The following is a 24,473-nucleotide window of genomic DNA, read 5'->3' on the forward strand; positions in this document are numbered from 1 at the left end:
AATTGTAGAAATGGTATCTTGAAACTCTCTTTTGGAAATATGACTGTGAAAATGAATGCTTTTAACATTTGCAAGCAACGTGGAGATAAAGATGATTTGCATGAAGTAGATTTTATTGAACAACTTGTTGATAATTAGTTTATTGCTACATCTTCATCTAATGCGCTAGAATTTGAATTTAACGATAATTCTAAAAATTCGCATATAATTTCTTTGTTGAATTCTTTTTAGAAGAAAAAGACAAGTGATTGGAAATCAAAGTTTGAAAAATTACCACAACAGTCCAATATGTCCATGATTTCAAGTGTTCAAATGCTAAAACTCGATTTAAAGTCGTTACTATCTAATCTGAAATACTCATTTATGGGTGAAGATGAAACATTTTCGGCAATAATTTCTTCCCAACTTGATGCGCACTAAGAAGGTAAGTTGTTGCAAACTTTAAAAATGCATAAAAATGTTTTAGGATGGACCATAACTGATATAAAGGGGATTAGTCCTTTGATTTGTACACATAAGATTTATTTGGAGGAATATGCTAAACCTACAAGAGAAATGCAAAGATGGCTTAATCCTATTTTAAAAGAGGTGGTAAGAAATGAAGTCATTAAACTCTTAGATAATGAAATCATTTATCCTATTTCTGAGAGTAGATGGGTATGTCCAACCAAAGTTGTACCAAAAAAATCTAGTGTAACCTGTAGTCAAAAATGAAGAAAATGAGTTAATTCCAACTAGAATTGTTACTAGTTGGCACATGTGTATCGACCATAGGAAACTTCAACTGAACGAGTTGGAAGAAATCAAGAAGGAAGCTTATGAGAACTCTCGAATTTACAAGGAAAGAATGAAGGTATTCCAGGATAAAAACATTATTACAAGAACTTTTGAGCCTTCCCAAAATGTTCTTTTGTACAACTCAAGGTAACATTTATTTCTTGGAAAATTACGCTCCAAGTGGACTGGTCCTTTTATTGTCAAAACTGTTTATCCATATAAAGCTGTAGAAATTGAAAATCCAAGTAACAAAAATATTTTTAAAGTTAATGGACATCGTTTGAAACCATTTTTTTAGAATTTCTCTAGATTAGAAAAGTCCATTGCTTTACATGATCCTAAAGATTGATATCCATTTCTCATTGTTTTATTTTGTATGTTTGTTTTCAGTTTTATAATGTTGTGTGTTTGTTTTAGGTGTGTTTCTTTTATTGTCTTTTTTTCACTAATGAAAATGAAGGTTCATTTAGGCCAAGTTTATGCACACTTTCCAGGTAAATCTCAAAACCCGTCCCTTTGTTCAAAATTTTGCTCTTTACTATCTTTCATACATTTTGCACGTTTAATCTTTACATTAAGGAGAATGTTTCATTTAGGTTGGGGGAAAGGAATTAAAATGTTCAAAAAAAAAGAAAAATAGTTCTTACCAATCGATGATGATATTATTTGAAATTGTTTTTATATTATTGTGACTAGGGGATACTGGTTTGATTAGCTTGTTCATGCTAAATTGATTTACATTGAGCACAATAATCATGAAAATCACATATTATTTAGATTGGATCAATGGATAGAATATGCAGAATTAACTATGACAAAAAAATAAAAAATAAATAAAAATTCCTACTCTAGGATAGTTTGGAGTGGTTGAGCTATTGTAGGGAGACATTGAGATAGAAGTGGATTTCATGTGTGTTAAATTTTGTGTGGATTGTTTAAGACCAATGAGATGATAATTAGGTGAAAATCTTAAGTTAAAGATCAATTTTCGAGAATAAGTGTTTAATGAGGGGCATTGCACTAATCATTCCATAGAAGGGAAAAAACTGCCATGTCGTGAAGTTACCCTAAAACAGCCCAATGAGGACAATTATACATATAAAAAGATATCATGCTAGTGCATGAAACAGAATACGCATGACAAACTTGAAAAAATTAGGTGCATGAAACAGAAGACGCACTACATGCCTTGATTAAGTCACAAACACTTATTTTAGAGAATTAGACCTTTGATAAAGGATTAGTAGCTTAGCTGATTCTTGGAGGTTGAATCAGTCAAAATTAAGGGGAATCCTCATTTATTGATATGTTGAGCTACAATTAGTAAAATCTAACCAAACTAGAGAGTGTGAGAAATAGTATATAAATTTAACCATAAATCACACCTTAGGAAAATAGTTACAAAATCAAGTTTGAGGGTGTGCATCCAACGAGAGAAGAGAGAAATAGTTAACCATTGAGGATCGGGATGAGTCCAATTTGAAAAAGTATATGATTGAATTAATTATGCAAACACACACGTTGGTCAAGCATTGGACAAGTTAGACTATTTTTTGGTAGCAAACCTTAGAAGCATTTTGTTAAGCTGTTTCAAATCCTAAGGCAAATGCGACAAGCTATTTCATTTGAACTATTTTTAAATTTTTATTGCTAGAAACTAGCAATATCTTGGTTGGGGAGTGTGATTAGTGTCTAAAAGTGTTTCAAAGATATATCATTTACGAGGCATTTTACATTCACTTTGTTTAAAAACACTAATATTAGTCTCTAATTTCAATTCTCTTGCCGTAAATTCAATTTCCATAAATATATGGTTAAAAGTGCAATTAATCGAAATACGTATTCAAATACATGTTGGCGTGAGTATTGTACTTTTGAAAGAGTATTTATTTGATATATTTCACATGTATTTCCAAGGTAAAACAAGTGGAGCAATTGGAGAAAAAAATGTTGAAAAGTCAAGAACAGCTGTCTTGAGCAGGAGACAGCGGGAAAATGATCATAACTTGAGCTGTAGTTATCGAAACAAGGTGATTCAAATTGAGTTAGAAAGATAAGATATATATCTAAAACTTTCATGTTTACAAAAAGTCAAATTCGCATCATAAGGCAGCCAAATTACCGTGCACTGTCCAGCATGTTACTTGCCGGATACAGCTTTTTTACCTGTGAATTAGCACTCATTGTTTTTGTCATATCTGGAATTATAGAGATCCAATGATCCTGATCTTTGCACTAATGGAAAGCTAACTCAAGTGAAAACAATTTATTTGTTGATTATATGTCTAAATTCGTTGTACAAAGTATTTGAAAATTGGCATCAAGTTGCATGTTCCAACTGTCTTGAAGCTGGACAGAAACAAGTTGCATTGTCCACTTGCATTTTGGATGTTCCTTTGCCTATAAAAGGGGACCTTGGCCAAGATTTTGAGAGCATCAATTCCTCTTCATCATATTTTAGTTTCCTTCATTTTCTTTATAACATTTCGTTATGTACTTCTAAACCATTAGCTAGAGCTAGGGGTGAAACTTTGGTGAATGCATAATATTATCTTTGATCTTTCACTTTATTCTTCAATGTTCATCTTCTTAATTGATTGAAGTATATGTTCTACAAGTAGTTTTGGTTTGTTAAAAACTTTCATTTATTGTTGACAAATATTGGCACAATAAATTCTTAGATAATCTCTACACACCAACAACTTATTTTGACATATTCTCTCAAACAATTATCAAGATCTATCTTTTAGTATATTTGCAATTAATGTTTTATCTTCCATATGAGATCACTCCTTGGTTGATTTCCATATGAGTTAAATAAAAGATCAAGAGTAATTGTACTCATTTATTCGAAGTGAATCCCCAAGGCTCTAGTGTTCTTCTCCATCATATTTCCACCAACCATTTACTACTCATGGAATAGTTTATTTCATTTCAATTCCCTGTGGTTCGACCTCGAACTTCCGAGTTTACTACTTGCAACAACCTGCTGGGTTTGCAACCTTAAAGTTGTAGCAATAGATGTGTTAGTGTCTACGTAATGTACTAATCCTTAACGAGTAGTACAATACTTACCCAAGTGTAATTGCTCTCCACTCCATCTCGAACGCTTTCCAGTTGGCGTCGTCCACCTCCCTGAATAAATGGGGGTGCGTGCCGTCGACAAACCTCCTCTTCTTCACCTCTGTGGTAAATGGAGAAACAACGTACTATGATGGTGCCCTCGAGCTCTTGTCGAACACCAGCTCCAGCACGTCAACAGCACACGATACCCTTCCGATCTTCGGTACTCCCACACCTACCATCGGGACCACCTCCTTCGTCCCCTCCAACATAAAAATTATGTCCGACGAGTCTGATGTCTGAGATGGTACCCTCTCCGCCTCGGGTACCCCCTCCTTCTCTGGCACCCTCCCGACTTCCGCCTCGGGTACTCCCTCCTCCTCCAACACTGTCACGACTTCCTCCTCCGACACCCTCCGGACCTCCGCCTTTGGTAACCCCTCCTCCTCTGACACCGTCACGACCTCCTCCTTCGGAACCCTCCAACCTCCGCCTCAGGTACCCTCTCCTCCTCCGACACCCTCACGACCTCTTCCTCCGACACCCTCCCGACCTCCGCCTCGGGTACCCCCTCCTCCTTCGACATCCTCACGACCTCCTCCTCTAACACCATTCCGGCCTCCACCTCTGGTAGCTCCTTCGCCCTGAACACCCTCACGACCTCCTCTTCCAACACCCTCATGACCTCCTCCTCTGATACCCTCTCCACCTCGCGTACTTCCTCCGCCTCTATCTCCATCTCCATCGGGCCATCAAGATATGAAGTTAATGCATCATTCGATGCCTACAACGAGTTAACATACCCCATCTAACCCCCGCGGCCCTGATAACCATCGACCCTTCCATCCCGATAGCCACCGTCCCTCCATCACCCCCTCCATCCTGATAGCTGTATGTCCCTCCGTTACCCTCTCCGTCTTGATAGCCGCCTGTCCCTCCGCCACCCACTCCATCCTGATACTCGTCAGTCCCACATAGGCCTACTATGTCGCCCCGTATCGCTATGACCTCAGCATAAAGGTTTCCTAAACCGACCTGTACCATCCCAACATCACGTCATAAGTCAGCTACGTTGCCTTTGATCTCCATCATAAGTCGAAACATATCATCGATGGAAACACTTTGACTACATGCAGCAGATCCACGTGGGAGGTGTCCAGAAGCAGGAGATGGTGATCTCATGTAGGGAGGTGACATTCTCGGCGGAGGTGATCTCATGTAGGGAGGTGACACCCTTAACGGAGGCGACATCCTCGGGGAATGTGACACCGTCGACGGAGGTGATAATCAACTGTGCTCCTAAAAAAATAAACATTACAAATGAATAACTTAATTAAAAAATTATAACGATAATCAACATATTATATTCAATTAACATACCATGTCCCGATCGACGATGGACTCAGACCTCTTTCAAGCATCACGATTTGTCAACAATTCACGGATATACCTTCGATCCTCCTCCTCGATTGATGGTGTCAGCTCAGTGAGGACTTCAAGCTGACATATTAACATTTCATCGAATTACTGACCAATTATCAAAATTTCAAAAATGACATACAATAAAAAACGCAAATATATAATACGTGCATCAGGATCGTCGAGGATAGCCTATAACTGTTTTGCAAAGGGCTTGTCTTGTGCTCACCAACAGTGCATCCGAGGGATGCATGTATCCCGTCTCCTCGCATACCGACCAGCCAGAATGGGGGACAGTCTCGTAGACCCATATCTGCAAGAATTACGATTATTATATGTACAATTCAATCAAAAAAATAGATAACTCATTATGCTAAACATTTACCTGCAAAGCTAACGGCATGTCATATACATCGCACTTACACTCCAATCTATCTCCCCTAGGCATCAAATGTCCCCTCCTGAAAACACGTAAAGTATCGGCAAAGCATCCCTACCCCCATGGATAGCTGTTAAACGTATCGATGTCATCAACAACTTGTAAATGAAAAACGTCAATCAACGTCTTACTGTGATGACACCTCAGTACGCTCTCAAGTATAAACATCATCCCTAACTTCAACTTGTCGAACATCTGGTAGCATCCCCTGAATGCATCTCCTAACTGCGCTAGTGTCACTGTTGTGTGCCCATTAAAATAATCATTCAACAGCCTCTTGTCTATCGAAATACTGACCCTCGTTGCCTCTTCGCATGTACATCTCAATCCAGTGATAAGGGTAAACTCGAGTATGAAAAATGTAGCAACCTTGCCTCCAAGATCAAAGTGGAGGGCATAGTAATAAATCGATCAATTGTCCAGAAAATTGTACAGATCACAGCGAATACAAGGGTCATAGGCAGGATCGACGTAATATCTCTGCATGCTCCTCGTCCAATGAATCCAACACTGCTGTGAAGCTGATAAAGTTACAATTCGACGTAACTTTGTCAGGAACCTATTTCAAGACGACATCCAAATGGTAATCCATCTTGCAAAATTTCAAACGTTAGAACATTTGAAACATAATGTCACAAAATTCAACTAACCAAACTGTAAGTAACATACGCACGAAATAACAGATAATAAAGGAAATGGATTAAAAATTAGACAACAAATTATAAAAAACGAAAACTAATTTTTGTAAAATTATTTATTGCATAGTTTATTTTAATCCTTGTTAGAAATTTATTTCAATTCTTTATTTAATTAAATTTGATTATTTATATTTAATTACTTATTTAAATAAATTATTTTGAATATTTATATTTCTTAGTTATTTAAATTGTTTATTTTTATTTAAATGTTCATTATTTATTTCAATTTTTTATCTAAATTATTTATTTCATTTGTTTATTTGTTTATTTAACATTTATTTTTATTGTTTATTGAATGCTTAATTTTAATTATTTATTATAATTATTTATTTAATTATTTTCTTTAAATTATTTATTAAACATTTAAACGTAAATATGTAATTATTTGTTATATTTTTCTTTAGTTGTTTATTCAATATTTATTTTAATTATTAATTGAATATTTAATTATTTATTTTAAATGTTAGATATTTATTTCAATTGTTTATCTACATTTTCATTACTTACTTTGATTAATTTTATTTAAATGTTTTTTATTTATTTGTTTCAATTGTTCATTTAAATTATTTGATTTAATTATTTATATTGATTGATTATTTAAATTATTTATTGAGCAAGTAAACGTAAATATTATTTATTTAAATGTTCATTATTTATTTTTGTGCATTTAAATTAATTAATTATTCCAATTATTTTTATTTATTTAAGTATCTATTGAACAAGTAAACGTAAATATTTAATTATTTATTTGAAATATTTGAAATTTATTTTAGTTAAATTTTAATTACATATTTTGATTATTAATGTTTATTCATTATTTACATTTTTCATTTATCATTTAAATAATTATTTTATTATTATTTAAATATTCATTTTTTATTTTTGTACATTTAAATTAATTATTTATTCTAATTATTTTTCATTTATTTGTTCCAATTTTTCATTTAAATTATTTGATTTAATTATTTATATTGATTGATTATTTAAATTATTTATTGAACAAGTAAACGTAAATATTTAATTATTTATTTTAAATGTTTGAAATTTATTTCAATTAAATTTTAATTATATATTTTGATTATTAACATTTATTTATTATTTACATTTTTTATTTATCATCAGTCCATTATTTATTTTTGTGTATTTAAATTATTTATGAAAAAAAAAGACCACCGGGCTATCTGGAAAATATGGCCCAGAAGCTAGGCCGTCTATTTGACAGGCAGCTGGATGGCCCATCGCGCCTTCTTCTTCGTCCTACGCCTAGGATTGTCATTTCCGGCGATCTCCGGCCCAAAAAACCTCAAAAATGTTATTTCTTACTATTTTACATAATCTACAAAGATTTCTACCACTATTTCTTCACCTCTAATGGTGACCAGTCAATCGACTTCCAAGAAAGAAGTCGTCGATTTTCTTGCAATTTCTTTCCCTTCTTTCTCCAGTCGTCGATTTGAGAGTGATTTGTTAGAAGAAATATTGGGTTTTCATTATTTTTAATATTTTTACAAATTTTTCAATTTTTTTTAAAATAAACCCCTGCTTAATCCCCATTACTTGAAAATGAAAATGGGAGAAATAGTATTTTTTTAAAAAATGAGTGGTTGAAAAAAAATTTCGATTTACGTGTAATATTATTTTATAAAAAATTGAGTGATTGAAAATAAAAAAAAGGAAAATAAAATATAATGTAATTTAATTTAACAGAGATCAAACAGAGGTTATAGTAAACGACAATTAAAAAAATAAAAATAAAAATAAAAATCTCTTTTTGATAGCTATCTGCGATCATTTCCTCATTTTGACTTGCCCTTTAAGAAGCCGCAAAATAATTGCATCTTGCGTAATGCCTTACGTGAAATTTTTCCCTCCTTTATAAATTTCACTTTCAATCCCCATCTCGTATAATATCGTCTTCGTTTACTCTGAATTTCATCATATCTTTCGCACCATAAAATTTATATAATTTTCTTCCATTTATCAGATAACGATCATCATGTCTCAGGTACATTTATTCCCTTTTAAATTTTTCTTTCGGGCAATTAATTGCGTTTTATTTTTATTATTTGATATGTTTGGTGTTGGATTTTCTGATTGTGTTTTTATTGCCCCTAGAATTTAGATATTGCATCGGGGAATTTTTTGCGATTGTTGATTTTTTGGTTGGAAATTATCGAATTGGGGTTTGATTTTCTGAGCTGAAAAATAAGGAAATGCATCAAATTGATGTAGTATTCTATTGAATTCTGCTAAATTGTGTTCATATGAATATTAATCTGACCTTTTTTGTTGCCATAGATGTATGAGGCCTGTTGTTTAGATTTAAATGATGAGAATAATTTCGCGAACTCCTTCGTTTGTTGTTCTCTTCATTTTTGTTCAATTATCTTTGATATAAAATAAAATAAAATTACTTAGAAGACTTGGTCATCTTTCTTTTATGGACTGTTTGAAGAGCTGATATTACCTTTTATCATGAGAACTGAAAAATGAATTTTCCTATTAAAAGGTATACGCAACTATGAAACTATTGTCTGGTTGTACTTTAAGGATGGCCTGAAAACAATCAAAGATTCAGAGTGTTACAGTGCAGCACTCTCAAAAAAAATTAGCTTGTATATTAATAAAACTTGAATGAAGGATGTATTCTGGTTTAAATATTAGACCCCGTGATTTTATGATAAGTTAATGCAAATTCATTTACATGCCTATGTTTTTTTATCTTGACAACTTCAACACTCGTACATGTTTGATTGCAGACTGTTGTCCTTAAAGTTGGCATGTCCTGCCAAGGCTGCGTTGGAGCTGTGAAGAGGGTTTTAGGGAAAATGGAAGGTTTGTGACCTTTTCCTGATATCAGCGATAATGCATGAGCAGTGTACACCAAGCACTGCTCTTAATGCATTCTTTTATTTTCCAAGACGTCAAATCAATATCTTAGACCATTCACGATAATGTCCACTATGAGGCCAATAATAAAATGCTTAGAAACGGGAAACCATACTAGTGCACACCTTAGCCACATTGAAACTTAGGCTAGAGGCAGAAGACTCAGTGAAGCAAGGCATAAGCCTTTATAAATTTCACTAAAGACGTAAGCTTCAGGGTGTTTAACGAAAGCCTAAGTTGATGTGCTTTTCAAGCCGTAAGCCTTAGACAGCTTTTCAAAACAATGTTGCCTGGGCAATAGAGCTTGAGTGTCTTTTCCATGCTACTGTTTGTGTTTTTCTTTTTCAGTCTTTTGTTGGCTATGACCTATTGCTATACACGTTGGTTAAATGTTGCTTTCATGATTCTTAAGCTTCAATTGTTGTGCATCAACGACAAATGTAACCATATTTTAGGGTGTGTACGTGTGGCAATACTCTGTGAAGATGAGTGTTTTGCTAGCACTGTGCTTTTATGTTTAAAGTGATCGTTGTATTGGCTATATTTCATTTACCTTTATCGAATTTGGTTTGAAAAATGATTTCATTTTAGTTTTTCAATAATCCCAACTATGAAGAATCTCCCTCCTTTCAGTTAGAATTTTAAAGCTATTCTCTTGAAATTTAGGAAGAAAAGGTAATGTAGATGACTTTTATTTGCAATAAATTCTTTCCAACCAACTCTAAGAAGGTACCTTTGTTAAGTATATTTTGGGCTTAGCTTTTGTTCTTGGCCATTAGGGAAGATGTATTGCCTACTTTCTCATCAAACGAATTCTGGGCCATAGAATTTTTCTCGGCCATGTGGAACTAAAACAAAGAGAAGTTCCTTTCCATTCGCTTGATAAATTTGAAGGTCAAATTTTCATAAAAACCTATTGACTTATGGAATCTTAATTCTTGATGAACAGGTGTTGAATCGTTTGACATTGATATGGAGCAGCAAAAAGTGACCGTGAAAGGCAATGTCCAGCCAGAGGCAGTTCTGCAGACTGTTTCAAAGACTGGGAAGGCGACCTCTTTCTGGGAAGCACCCCCTCAAGCTGTTGCTTAATATGCTCATTTACTACACCGGATAAATGGAATGTTTGTTGTGGAACTCGATTTAATAACCGCAAGAAAAACAGTGTGTGGGTTGGTGTTTGTGGGAGTATTTGTCAAGCTTTTTATGCAAACTCGTGATGTAAACATGTGTTATTGTCTATAAAGACTTTTCAACTACTGTCCAAAAACATATGACCTTCTCGCGCGCCTCTCTTCTTTAATGCAAATGGTTTGTGCCAACACAGTATAGTCCTAGATTTTCTTAATCAAGTTTCAACCAACTCGATTTAACATTTTAGTTTTATTTACGAGGTAAAACAAATATTAGAATATAAATTATTCTAAAAATGAATTGAGATTTTGTATTTAGTAGTATGAGAAGATGTATTGGGCATTCTCCTAATCATCAACTCGAGCTTCCTTCTTTTACAGTTGACGAGATGGATTAGCCTTGTTCATTTGGTGTTCATTCTGTTCTCTTAAAATTGAAATATTTGGAAAAAATAATTTTCTCAAATTTATTTCTAATCTTATATTTTTTTTAAATTAAATAATTTTACACGTAAATTTATAATTTTTGTTTACATATTATTCACTCAGTTTTATAAAAATCATCTTTCACTTCAAATATTTTTCTCTAACAAACACTACAAGTTCATTAGGATGAGAAATAATATGAATAGAAATGCATTCTACTTGCCCCCGGGCATAGTCTAGTGGTGCAAATAACAGGAGTGAGGTTATCTCACGCCTTGTTGGTAGTCGCAGTGTACAGACAGCTCTTATTCCCTGACCTGGTGGGGCACATCCCGCGATTTACCTCCATCACAAAACTCTATAGGCAGAGCGTTAGGAGCCCTCAATTGGAGTTCAAATTTTTTTTTTTTTTTTTTTTTTTTTTTTTTTTTTTTTTTTGTTTTAAGAAATGCATTCTACTTAGAGTTGGTGCACCGTGGACTCAATGTCACCTCCACAGATTTGCTAGATGATGAAAAATCTCGGGTGTAGCAGTGAAAAATCAATCGCCTCAGTCCATCCAGAGAGCCTGGTACAGTGTCCATGTAGTTAAAGAATAAAGAGAAGCGAAATTTTCCAAAAAAAAAAAAAAAAAAAAAAAAAAAAAAAAAAAAAATTAATTGTGTGCCATGCCGAACGTTGCACTTCTTATTGATGGACTAACTTGGCAGAGCACAGAGGTTGATATAGGATGTTGGATCCGCATTGAACCAATTCTAATGGAAAATTTGTGCATGAAACGCTCAAGTTCCATGTGTATAGGTAGAGCCTAGTCCCCATTTAGTTTGGTCATGTTCTAAATATCGAATTCAAGCAATTCGTATGCAATTTTTCAGATTTTGAAATTTGAGCATGTCTCGACATATTTTGAATTCAAGTAGTTAAATATATAGAAATTTTAGTTTATGTTTGGTGTGGATTAAAAGTTAATAAAAAATTAAAATCAATAATTAATTTTAAACGAGAGAAAGTTGTGTTCTTCACAAGATTCAAATCCAATTGAAATTCACAAGCATCCTACGTAGTTCCAGAAACTCAAACCACTATTTGACAAAGTTTCTTGATTGTGCCATTATAAACTGGAACTATCAAATGAACTAGAGATGTAGGAAATGGAGGACTTATGATCATAAACTGAACTCCCCAGCCTATTTATCATGAATACTTTCATTGATGCTTCGACTGACTTGTCGCAAATATCTTGAGAGAAATGCTTCTTGGTCATGGGATTGAATTCCACCTTTCTTTCCCGCAAAATGCTCTTCTTCCACTGTCATTATCTCGCCTCATTCGCTTATGCACCAAAACAAATTCCATTTCCAAAGGGAAAGCAATTCATGCTCAGCTTATTACATCCGTGTCGAAACCAGATGTCCAAACAATTAATCATTTACTCACGATGTATTTAAAGCTAGGCCACACTGACTATGCCCAGAAACTGTTCGAGCAAATGCCTGAAAGAAATCTTATCACTTGGACGACGCTAATCTCCTCGTATTCTCAAATAGGTCTTTCAGAAATGGCCCTAAATTGCCTTAGATCAATGGTTCTTGATGATGGGATTTCTCCAAATAATTATACTTATGTTGGTGCCATATCGGCTTGTGCTAATATGCGCGCCATGAGGACCGGGAAAGAAATACATGGGAAACTATATAGGACTGAGATTGTTAATAGCTTTGTTAATAACTGTTTGGTTAATTTTTATGGGAAATGTGGGTTATTGAAGTCTGCTAGGCTAGTGTTTGATGGCATTTTAGAGCCCAATACAATTAGTTGGGTTTCACTTATAGCTTGTCATTGCCAGTGTGGGGAGAATGATGAAGGGATGAGAATCTTCTTGCGATCTTTAAGGATGGGAGTGAAGGTAAATGAGTTCTCTTATGGTAGCGTTTTGGGAGCTTGTGCTGCCTTGGAGATGTTGGAGGTTGGAATGCAACTACAATGCCTTGCTGTTAAGTGTGGTATTGTTATCGACCAGTATGTTGTGACCGGGTTGGTTAATTTTTATGCTAAATGTGGTGAGTTGGAGTTAGCATGTAAAGCTTTCAAAGAGACAGATGAGCCTCACTTGACAGCTTGGACTGCACTGGTTGGGGGTTGTGTGCAGCTAGGAAAGGATAGGCAGGCAATTGATCTTTTCCGTCAGTTACTTTCTACGGGCTTGAAGCCAAGTGAGCAAACCCTGGCTTCTGTGCTTGGAGCCTTTGCTAATGAAAAGGAAGTTATAGGCGGGACACAGCTCCATGGTTTAATCATAAAGTTGGGATTTGATGCATTCACTTTTGTTTGCAATGCAGTGTTGGATTTTTATGCAAAAAGTGGTCATCTAGAGGACTCTTTGAAAACTTTTCGGGAAATGGATGCACGTGATATTGTTAGTTGGAATGCTTTCATAGCTGGACGTGTGAACTCAGGTCAATATGAAGAAGCAATTAGATTCATCCAGAATATGTCTTCGGAGGGTTTCCATCCTAATCTTTACACGTATTCTAGTCTTTTAGGTATGTGTGGGGATTTACCTGCGACTGAGTGGGGCAAGCAAACTCATTGCTGTGTCATAAAACCAGGATTCGATTCCAATGTGGTTGTTGGAAGTGCTCTTGTTGACATGTATGCCAAGTGTGGAAGACTGGATGATGCTAAGAAAGTTTTTAATATTCTTCCTAATAAGAATTTGGTTTCCTGGAATTCCATGATTGCAGGGTATGCCCAACATGGGTTGTGGATGGAAGCTTTGGAGATTTATGACATAATGCTTAAGAATGGAGTTAAACCAAACGACATCACATTCATTGGAGTCTTATCTTCCTGTGGACATGTAGGACATTTGGAGGAGGGGATGCACCATTTTAATTCAATGGTCAAAGATTTCAAAATCATCCCAAAAACGGATCATATTGCTTGTATGGTCAGTCTATTTGCACGCAAAGGACAAATGAGAGGAGCTTATGATTTCATAAGCCGTTTCCCCGGGCAGCCAGATAAAGTAGTTTGGCGCTCTCTTTTATCAGGATGTATAACTAACAAAGACTTGGAATTGGGTAAATATGCTGCTGAAAAGATTTTGAGTATTGATCCAGATGATACATCGGCCTATATCACACTATCAAATATTTATGCTGATTCAAAGATGTGGAACGAGATATCCCAAATCAGGAAACTGATGAAAGAGAAGGCATTAAAGAAAGAGATGGGTTATAGTTGGATTGAGTTACATAACACTATATATTTGTTTTCTGCTGGTCATGATATGCTAGTACTGAGAAATGGGGTTGTTGAAGTTCTAAGTGGATTGACAGCCCAATTGTTTGATGCAGGATATGTTCCTGATGCTCTGATCTCATTGGTTGATGGGCACTAAACCAAAAACACATTAATTTAACTCCTGCTTCACCCCTGGTTGGTAGGTAATCAACTTCAGTCTACCAGAAAAAAATCGTAAACTCGAATATTGCCTCAAGGTTGTGATTGGTCTGGACAAAATAAGTGTCCAAATGTTGTTCAACTCATTCTGAAGAGATAATACCTGGTATTGTTAAATGAAGAGTTGTATGAAATGTAAAGTTGGAATTCTTCAAGATTAATGCCACTGTCCTGCAGGAAGGCGAATCTCAACACAAGCTGCCCTATACACAAAACAGGCAGAGCAGTAATGTTACTATAAGCTGATACCGACTGAAAGTGGAACAATGCGACTTTTTCAAGCAGTCCACAGCATATATGCTCTTAGTTTTATCTTTAAGTTGAATATATGACTTTTTATTAGACCAAAATGAAATACAGTTTCTGGTGGTTGCGAAGGGTTTATTTATATTGGATTTTCCGCTTTGTTGCCGCTATCAACAGGGTAGTATAGAGAATAATGATTGATGTAGTCGACTCGAAATTTATTGAAAATAAGACTTGTTTTGTTAACTTGTGTTCAGAGGAACGAGAATGACACACTTTTTGCCATTGAGTTTCTTTAGAGATTCTTTCTCCCCTTTTCCATGCTATCTGTATATTGCATCCTATATATCTTTCACTAAAGAAGAAGAAAGAAAAAAAAAATGCAAAATTGGGGAAAAAAATGAAGAGAGAAAGATTTAGCCCCTGTTTGGCCCCCATTTTTTGAAGTAAAAATGGGTGGAATAGTGTTCTTTTTGAAAAATGAGTGGTTGAAAAAGAAGTAAAAATTTTCGATTTACGTGTAATATTATTTTATGGAAGATTGTGTGGTTGAAAATTGGAGAGAGAAAAATGAAATGTAATGAAATTTAATATAATGGGAGCCAAACAAGAGCTTAATTTTTGCATATTGTGGCTCAAAGCTAAGCTGGACTGCCAAGGACTTATTAGGCACTATTGGAGAGAGCGTGTTCTCCAAGCCTACAGCCCAACGGGCTTTTATATTTTCCTTTTTGTCTTCTGAATAATTTTAAAAGATTTTGACGGTGATTGTCAAGTTTTTAAAAAAAAAATTCGGGTGACAATCTTATTTTCTTTGTGACGTTGCTAGTAAAAATATGACATCAAGAGTGTATCTAGTAACAATTTACACTTTTTTTGTATTTAATTATATTCAATTCAACATATCAATTATGAAAGAGATTCAAAACTAAGTTCATTCCCTTTCCTTTTTATAAACAATTGAAATTTATGCTAATACATAAACTTGTTGGTTAGATTAGCTTATAAATATATCGTCTTAAATATATTAGATTGGCTTATAAATATATCATCTTAAATATAGTGTTTAAATTTCATTAAAGTTGTTGGTGGTTGTTTGACTTGTTTTGACATAATCTAGCATGGATCAGGACACTAAAATCTCTCAATCACCAAGCAAACATGTCGAGCCTCAATAACCAATAACAGCTACGGGGTCCACAAATGACTCGTCACGAACTTAAAATATAGTTCAAACATACCAAATCAAAGAAAAACCCATCAATTCCAGATCAAAAAATCTATACAATAAGGCCCGATTACCAAGCAATTACAAACTTCACAATTGGGGAAAACAAGGATCTACATATACTAAGTACTTGGCCAGAAGAAACTATATCTGCGTTTATACTCGAAATCTCTGTCCACACAATGAGAAAGCATAAATGCTTGCTTATCAAGATTTTGAAGCTTCCCTAGAAACAATTTCCTGCTCCAGCTATTCAAAAAAAAAAAAAAAATTAGGATAAGGAGGTGAACAAAAATGTAAAGAATGGAACACAAGTCAAAATCTTAGAATGAATAAGGATGCAAGATAAAATTGTTTAAAAAATTGAAAGCACCGAAAATACATAGCCATGTGAGCGGCAAAAATAAATCCATCCGTGAAAGGAGTGAAGACTGGATGTTATAGGAAAAAGTTATGTTCCACTTTCCAAGACTAAACGACAAGAGAAGTTGATGTGCGTATCCTAGAAAACTATTAAGATTCACTTTGATCACCAAAGGAAAAAACAAAATCTTGACAAATCACAAATCTATAGTCGAGATCTTCCCCATTCTCCGTTCCAAGATATGGCATCTAGACTAAGGCCAACTTAATGCAGCTAAATGCACCTGGTCAATTCTGTTAAGTACATTCAAAACCATGATATGCGTGGGATACTACATACAACGACATTGGAAAGAACAAGCGACTTTCATAAACCATATGCGTGCAATACACAATTATGCAATGAAAAAGAAGGGCATAAAAATAAACAGAAGTAAATAGATGCCTCTATACCACCATAGGAGTACAGAACAAAATTACCCCAGCGAAGTAGGATGAAGAAATAGAAGGGCGTAAACATAAACAAAAGCAAATAGATGTCTCTATCCGATCCATTATTAAATACATGAAACCAGTGTGATCGATATATTTGAAGTACGAAAGGTAAAAAAATATTGTCCAAGAAGAATAATTGGCATCATGTGCAGGATAACAGATAACTACTTTTTTACACTTGGTTGATGATCTTAAACAATAAATACAAGTATCCGGATCCATGTAGAAGTGGATCTTGGAAAATTTTAGATCTTTGTATTATACCATAAAAGAGTGCAGAGATTCATCTACACTGAGTCTGAATAGAAATCATGGCCAACTAATTAGAAGTAAATTTAAATTTCTTGAAAACTAGACCCCACAAGCTTGGCAAGCATATGGCTTATCAATCCATCTAAATGGTAACCATATGAAAATTGTTAAATAAATAATGGAGACTTAGGAAATAATGATCATTTACGTTTACTACCACAATTAAAAACAGTAGCAGCATCACAAAAAACTATATATTGATTTATAAATTTGTGGGCTACTACAAAATTTCCTGCACAACACATTTCAGTTTGAGACACGTACACAGTAAATAAATGGTCACCAAATACTTTGGGATCACACTATACTTGAAATAAGTGCTAGCTGAAGCACTACCTTGACAAACATCCCTGTCTAATTGGTAGCAAGATATATAGAATAAGTGCATAGTAAATTCCACATACGCTATTTTTCTAGTCAAAGAAACTAGGACAAATTAGAATTACAGAAAAAATCCTATGTCCTGGCCTCTAAGCCCCGTTTGGGCTCCATTTTATCCAAAATGCATTTTTCTCTCTCCTCTTTTTATCCACAGATTCTTCAGTAAAATAATATTACACATAAACCCAAAAGTTTTCTTTCTTTTTTAACCATACACTCTTCAATAAATTTAAGTTGCACTGCATTGTAAATGAACAATTATGCAATTTGTTTGCATTCTCTGTTTCTCGCACTGTATATATAGATTATCTTGTACCCTTGCATAAAAAACAGGAAGTCATTTAATAACAGATTCATTTGGAGGTGGCGTAGTGTTGGTATGTTTTTGCAAACAGATTGGAAAAACAATTCAATTATGCATCCAGTGACCAAAAAACATTCCTTACACAATAACTAGAAACAAAAACAAAGTTGCGGTTTCTGTTAAACAAATATGGTTTCCGTAATAACTTCATGGTTTCAACAACTCATCTAAAAAGCATGAACATAACATCATCCAGAGGTAGTAATGCTTAATAGCATTCGAAAGGAACAAAATTTCATTTTGGCTTCACCACGAAGTTCAAATTATAACTGGCTAACTGCAATCAGCCAAAGCAACAGATATTCCATTTTCTTGAAGAAAATGAAAACATTTGAACACAATTTCCATTTAAGACAAACAAGCTCTACTCTGTTTTCATATTTAAGGTATTTACTACTATTAAAGATCCATTTTCTAATTGATATCTACCAACACTCGCATGCACCACAAGGTGCTTTAGAGTAGACGAGGAGGTTAAAAATGACATCATGGCTATTAGATATGTAAACTAAAAATCACAACTAAAATAACTAGTTCACCACCTGGTTCTTTTACAAAAGATAGAGATGGCACAGCAGGAGTTTTGAAGTCTAAAAAATAATAAAAATTGAAGGGTTTCGATTCTGGTAAATCGACTATTTGTGTCTATGGATTCAGGTTCCGGACTCGAGGCATAGACATATGAAAGGTTGTGCATTGTGTCCATTGGATATTTGTCTGGCTATAAGTAGCTGACTAGAAAGTATAAAATCAAAGGATGCAACAAGGGCAAAGCAAACAAAATATAATATAGTTATCCATCAGATAATTTTTGGCAGGATAGAAAAAAGAAAATAAAGGATAAAAAGACTCAAATTTTACTAAAACTACCATGTTACTAATGGCTTTTGACAATCTAACCTTAAAGTATATCCCTCACCTATAATAATGAGCTAAAAATATTCTGATATTATTTTTTTCTCTTTAAATGTCATTCGTACATGAAACTTAGACTAAAAGACTCTGTTTACTAACAGTTTAGATTTACACCATCTCTTCACAAGCTAGTATACTATCTTTAAAAGAACAATTTGAGAGAAGCAAGCAGCATTATTTATTTCCGAAGTTTCTGGTCATATTTCCTTAAGTGAAAATTATGCAACTTGATTGGGATTTTCATATTTTCAGGGCAAAATATCACATTAATATTTTTCTATTTTCATACTGTTTTCAAATGTCAGAAGTATATTAATTAACATTGCCATTTTTGTTCGTAATCTAAATGCAAGAATTGATGTTTCTCTATAATTTGCTCTCTTCGGGTCTCACCAGTCAAAAGTTCCCTATTATGGGTATGTACTGACTACTGAGGAAAGCTCTAAGATTTCATCATCTCAATAATAGTGGCGTTTGGTCCCAGTTGCTGCTCTTGAGAAAATGACAAGTGAATATTATCCAGACATAAACGATGGTAATATGGGAAACAATTGTAACTATTCAGCCAATGCACAGATATAGTTCCATAATAAAACTGTTCAAATGAAAATTTTCATGTTATATGTCACCTTGACAATGCTTTCTAATGGATTTTGCAGATATTTGTACTCTTGCTTAATATCATTCAATGCCAGGCAACACCTACAAAAATAAATTACAAAGTTGAAGGTAACAATTTCCATCAATAGAGATAAAAGAATGAAATTCAAAGATTAATATGCAAGATACTGATTCTTATGCCATAATTAATGTGCCTCTAGTGAAAAATATTTTGTACGGTCTTGACAAATTTCCTTTATAAGAGAATATGTTTAGACAAGCATAAAGAGTAGCAGCTAAGGATAAAATGGTACAAAATTAAAGAAAATGTGTTTGTGAAGAAAGTGATGAAAATATGTTCTCACAAAGACGAGGAAAATCAAGAAAATCCTCACTGAGAATGCTAACCATGACAGTTCCTGACATTCTAATTATAGTCAGTAATCCCAATGCTTCCATTGAGTAAATTTACTGAAAGTTATTATTCACTCCCTCCATTTGGTACCAGAAGAGCTGACTGACTGGTTTGGAATAAAGCTAACTCTTGCTTATACACTCCCTTTCTTCTTATTATTTGATAGGGTGCCCCTTTCCCTTTTGATAGCTTTCAAAGCTTCATCCCTTGTGGTTGAACCATCATTTTTAGGATTGTTTCTACCCAATTCGCTACACCTGTAGTTCAGTTCCCAGTGGATTTACCATGATCAAAAAGGCAGGAATACAAGCATGGGTTTCATGACCAATTAAGGCCAGGAACGACAGCAGCATAGCCATGTTCACTGGAGTCAATACTGAGTCTTGAAAAACAAATAATTTCCTGCTTTGTCCTCCCAAGATTTTCTGCTCTGCATGAACTCACCCTACTGGAAATTAAGAAATTTCAAGGAAGAGGGTGGAGGTGTTAAACTTTGACCCGTTAAAAAGAATATACTTGTGGCATTAACATAGTGGAGCTTAGAATAATTTTGCATGCCACATTGTGATTAAGTTTTGATATTTTTAAAACAAAATAAAATGAGAAGAAGAAAGCCCGCAATATGAGTTCTAGAAAAAGTAAAGCCTACCTGTGTCATTATATCTATATGTGCATTTGAATTGCGCTGCATAATCCTTTTGTCAATAGTAGTGATCAATTTTCTCTGGTTCTTTTGCATGTAGTGTATGTAAACATTTTTTAGAGTGGATTCACACATCTAGTAGATGCAATAAAGAGTTAACTAATTTGCCTATTGAACATTATCCTATGCGACTAAGAAGCTACTTGAGGACTAGAAGTGAGATAACCATAAGGTTAATGACTCTCAGATACAATGCTCAAATCCACATGATAATAGAAATTAATGATGCTAACCGTGGTTGGTTAAAGAAGAGGAGAAACATAAGTCACATTACTCTTCTTAATTATTTTAAGAAGAGGAGAAACATAAGTCACATCTAGTAGATGCAATAAAGAGTTAACTAATTTGCCTATCGAACATTATCCTATGCGACTAAGAAGCTAATTGAGGACTAGAAGTGAGATAACCATAAGGTTAATGACTCGCGGATACAACGCTCAGATCCACGTGATAATAGAACTTAATGATGCTAACCGTGGTTGGTTAAAGAAGAGGAGAAACATAAGTCACATTACTCTTCTTAATTATTTTATCAACACTGACATTGGCCAACCTGTCAGTTAATGCTAATAATAATTATTTGCATTTTTAATACCATGCAAGCTGCTATAGACAAAGCATGCCATTTACTCGAGCTGCAAGAGTAAAGGAATTCGTCAACTCCCACTTAAATTCAATTTCTTCTTTATTAACACCAGAAAAGCCGAGCCGGTGTGATAACGGAATGGTGCAGCACAGGATGATCAAAATGGTCAAGAAAAATGAACTAAATATGTTCGTATAATCAGAAAAGCCAAAGGGTCAACAGGTCAGGGTTAAGACTATCCTAGGAATAGAGGGATAAGATTTCTGCCTCCCAGGAAGGAGAGATGGGACGATGAAAGCATATAGTTCCTGCTCTTTAACCACTGACATGGATGCCCAGCCCAACTTGGTCGGTTGAAGCAGTCATCACTTTTATAAACAATACGGGAAAAACTTCAGTCAATGTGATGGTCCGGGCACAGTGCTGTCATAAAAGGAGAGAACAAAGGCTGACATCTCTTTTTTGAACTGAAATGCTTGAGCTGGAGCTTTGGACTCGACGACCATGGAGGGGTGACCGACCTAACAAATTCACGTTTTTCGAAAGGAACTAAGGTTTTTTGGCTATTGGAAGAACAGGTATACAAACCATTTCTTCTCTCCTCATATTTCTTTTTGATGTTCCTTACCAGTAGTCAGTGTACTCGTTTATCCCCCCCCCCAACCCCCAAACAAAAAATCCCAAGCATTAAACTCAGTAAAAATTAATGGCACTAAACCTAATAAGCCAAATAGTTTAGGCATATACCAACCTGTTGCATTTGTCATTTTATAACTTTTAAATTATAGCAGCAAGGATTTACTAAGTTCTCCTAAAACGAATCACAAAATAACAAACATAATTCTCCAGAATGAAAGCAAATAAGGATTTCGGGCAAGTTATGGGTTTGCTTAAAGATAAAGGTTTCTTACCGATCTCTGGATTTATCATCAATAGCCTGGCTCATATAAGTGCATGCATTTCTCAAGCGACAAGCTCCAATGCTGTCAATTACATTCCAGGACGTGAACACAATAATTTCAACATCAAGATAACAGTTACAGGCAAATGCCAGACACATAAAAGCAATATTGGAGTATTGCATTAGAATAAGGCCACTTGTACAATGCTTATGCACAACTTGGTTGACAACAAGTGTGTTGAAAAAATCATAGCCATTGATTTTAAAAACAGTTTTTCAAATAAATGGACGTGATGTTTGCCAACTCATGCATTGTAAACCAAGTTGTAAAATAAATTGTACAAGTAGCATGATTGATTTCATTAATGCAATCTCCCAGAAACTCCAGGTATCTTTGGAAAATCTGTGGTGTCAACATACAACTACAGATTCCTTAGAAGAACTTAAGCTGAAATAGAGAGGGATTTAAATCTACCCATGCATTAAAACATTATCTCTGTAAACTGTTTTAATATATCAAAGCAGTTCTAGGTCTTAAAACAATGCTTAATAAACAAAAACCAGCCATTATATTACCATGCAGCACTTCCTTTGAGCTTGATACAATGCACATACATTTGATTGTAGTCCACAAGCGATTGATCTCTATTGACAACCAAGAAAAAAAAATGATTTCAGAAAATAAAGTTCCCTACAAAAACATAAAAGTAAAGAAATGCTGTTTGATATCATAATAGGAACTTACATAGCTTTTGCCATTTCATTCACAACTTTACGAGCATCGGCTAAAAATACAGGTATAAGTTCCACAAAAAAGAACGGACCGTTTTCCTCCTTCAAAGAATGACAATGCCGAAAATAGTCATCAACCAAACCCTGCAAGCAGTGAAAATTGATCGTTATCGACTGAAAAATGAAATATATCCAATAAATCAAATATTTTGTCTTTGACAAGACAAATGATAAGATACCCTATTTTCACTATAAAATTAAACTCATTCCAGAACCCCCTACCTCTATTTTTCTACAATGAGTTAAAAGAAAAAGGAAAATCCAATTGGAAAAGCTACAAAAACAAATTTCTTTTCCGCAAACTTAATTTATGATTTGATGCATTTCCTACACAAGCGTGGGATAGGGAATAATCCGGATAGGAGTTCAAATATTCGCTAAAACAGTTCCTGAATCAATTGCCAACAACAGATATGTTAAAATGCTAGCACGGATAAATATATAAATATATACATTGATACAAACGGGTAAACAATTGCATATCAAGCAACTAAATGTATAAACACATATACGAATGCAATCTCACGTATATACAAATATGAATGTTTTTCAGGATACACAAACATATAAATTACCAACATCGGATATTACTCACCCGAATCTAATTCAACAAACCGAAAAAAAATATTAATAATAACTGAATTTCCAGTTCGAATTTTTCCGTTCTCAAATAATCAACTTCAATGCTATCAAAAATTAAATCAAACCCAACTTAAACCAAATTCGAAGGTTAAAAGTTTTAAATTAAATTAAATTAAAAAGAAGAGGAAAATTACTTGCTGTTGGAGTTCGCCAATGCTATTAATCAGCAACTGGTTGAGAGACTTTGTATCCAGATTCTTGTAATCCATGGCTCAACAGTCCGACGTGTGACACACAACAAACGAGAAATAGTACTGTTCTAGACTTCTAGTACATATGCATGGAAGGCGGTTCGGTTCAGGTGATGTTTCCTTCAAAAATGGCGTAAAATGCGAAATAACTTTGATTTGAAAGGCTGTTCTCATACACAGATCTTTATCTTCTTTTCAAAGTAGTCAAATTAACACTAGTTTTCGTCAAATTACTCTCTTTTATTACTTTCTTAGAATACCTATTAACACTTTATATTTAAAGATCAACTATATTAGCATATGCCCGTTTTGGTATTTTCACTCTATTTCAATTATTCTTTTCAACCATAAGTGTGTGATTAAAGGCCTATTTGGTACTGATTCTTCGAATCAATTTTTTGATCGGTATAGAAAAATGTGAATCCTACTTATGAGTGAAGAAATCAAAAATGACTACTGACGGTATTAAATAATAATCAAAAATTAATTTTTTGGCTTGAAAATTAGAACCAAACAGGAGCTAAAACTTTTTAGAATTAGCTTTTCAAGTATTGCTTGTTTTTTAAATAGTTTTCTTCCCGTCAAATAGTAGTATTGATATCTTGAAAATGTCAAAAATTGTAAGTAGTAATCGGTTCATCTAATAGTTCGGAATAGTCGTGGTTCGATCGGTTTGTTTACGAAGAAAATAAAATTGAAGTGAGAAAAAATAGTTATTTATAATGTAACAAATTGTCCATACGCAATTATCCAAATAACGTGACCAAAATTTTAAATTACTAATGCAAATCTATGCACAAACAAAAAAAGCCTCGTTCAATGCACAGGACTAGGCTTTGCAGTTTGAAGAAATGTAAAAGATGTTACATTGCATGCTTTAGATTGAGTTTATCGTAGTGTTTTAAAAAAATTAAAATGGATTAATTGGTCCATATTCACTAGCCTCAATATTAATATTAAAAAAAGGGGTGGTCAAAATTGATTATTGGTTCTTGTTCGATTTTTTGGTTTCGATTCTTTTATCCATCCT

At 34.2% G+C, this 24,473-nt stretch overlaps 3 protein-coding genes across 5 annotated transcripts; 2 read left to right on the plus strand and 1 right to left on the minus strand.

Moving 5' to 3' along the window:
- The first annotated feature begins 8,178 nt into the window (after positions 1-8,178).
- Positions 8,179-10,607, plus strand: LOC111407732 (copper transport protein ATX1-like). Its single transcript, XM_023037377.1, has 3 exons — positions 8,179-8,401; positions 9,156-9,231; positions 10,235-10,607. The coding sequence occupies exons 1-3, from the start codon at positions 8,393-8,395 to the stop codon at positions 10,375-10,377; spliced, it is 228 nt and encodes a 75-aa protein (XP_022893145.1). The 5' UTR covers positions 8,179-8,392; the 3' UTR covers positions 10,378-10,607.
- A 1,486-nt stretch (positions 10,608-12,093) lies between these two features.
- LOC111408485 (pentatricopeptide repeat-containing protein At2g27610-like) lies at positions 12,094-14,247 on the plus strand. Its single transcript, XM_023038236.1, has one exon. It carries the CDS (start codon positions 12,094-12,096, stop codon positions 14,245-14,247), a length of 2,154 nt encoding a protein of 717 aa, XP_022894004.1.
- A 1,497-nt stretch (positions 14,248-15,744) lies between these two features.
- On the minus strand, positions 15,745-23,668 carry LOC111407733 (histidine-containing phosphotransfer protein 2-like). 3 transcript variants are annotated; one of them, XM_023037381.1, is made up of 6 exons: positions 23,387-23,663; positions 22,564-22,694; positions 22,395-22,463; positions 21,829-21,900; positions 19,243-19,315; positions 15,745-16,032 (listed from the first exon to the last, which is right to left on the minus strand). In XM_023037381.1, the coding sequence occupies exons 1-6, from the start codon at positions 23,459-23,461 to the stop codon at positions 15,991-15,993; spliced, it is 462 nt and encodes a 153-aa protein (XP_022893149.1). In that variant the 5' UTR covers positions 23,462-23,663; the 3' UTR covers positions 15,745-15,990. The 3 variants fall into 3 exon arrangements, with proteins under 3 accessions (XP_022893149.1, XP_022893148.1, XP_022893146.1); XM_023037380.1 differs by lacking the exon at positions 15,745-16,032 and adding an exon at positions 18,990-19,100 and having other exon boundaries at positions 23,387-23,667; XM_023037378.1 differs by lacking the exons at positions 15,745-16,032; positions 19,243-19,315 and adding an exon at positions 19,909-20,076 and having other exon boundaries at positions 23,387-23,668.
- Between the last annotated feature and the right edge of the window lie 805 nt (positions 23,669-24,473).

The sequence above is a fragment of the Olea europaea genome, chromosome 13 (assembly GCF_002742605.1).
Source record: "Olea europaea var. sylvestris chromosome 13, O_europaea_v1, whole genome shotgun sequence".
NCBI classification, from domain to species: domain Eukaryota; kingdom Viridiplantae; phylum Streptophyta; class Magnoliopsida; order Lamiales; family Oleaceae; genus Olea; species Olea europaea.

Excerpts from the sequence above, each read along its gene's own strand:
- LOC111408485 (XM_023038236.1), top strand. The coding sequence starts at position 12,094 with ATGCTTCTTGGTCATGGGATTGAATTCCACCTTTCTTTCCCGCAAAAT.
- LOC111407733 (XM_023037378.1), bottom strand. The coding sequence starts at position 23,461 with ATGGATTACAAGAATCTGGATACAAAGTCTCTCAACCAGTTGCTGATT. Across the intron at positions 21,901-22,394 it reads CTCAAAGGAAGTGCTGCATG|CATTGGAGCTTGTCGCTTGA; the intron begins GTAATATAATGG and ends TGTAATTGACAG. Across the intron at positions 20,077-21,828 it reads GATGATAAATCCAGAGATCG|TAGGGTGAGTTCATGCAGAG; the intron begins GTAAGAAACCTT and ends CTTAATTTCCAG.
- LOC111407732 (XM_023037377.1), top strand. Across the intron at positions 9,232-10,234 it reads GGTTTTAGGGAAAATGGAAG|GTGTTGAATCGTTTGACATT; the intron begins GTTTGTGACCTT and ends CTTGATGAACAG.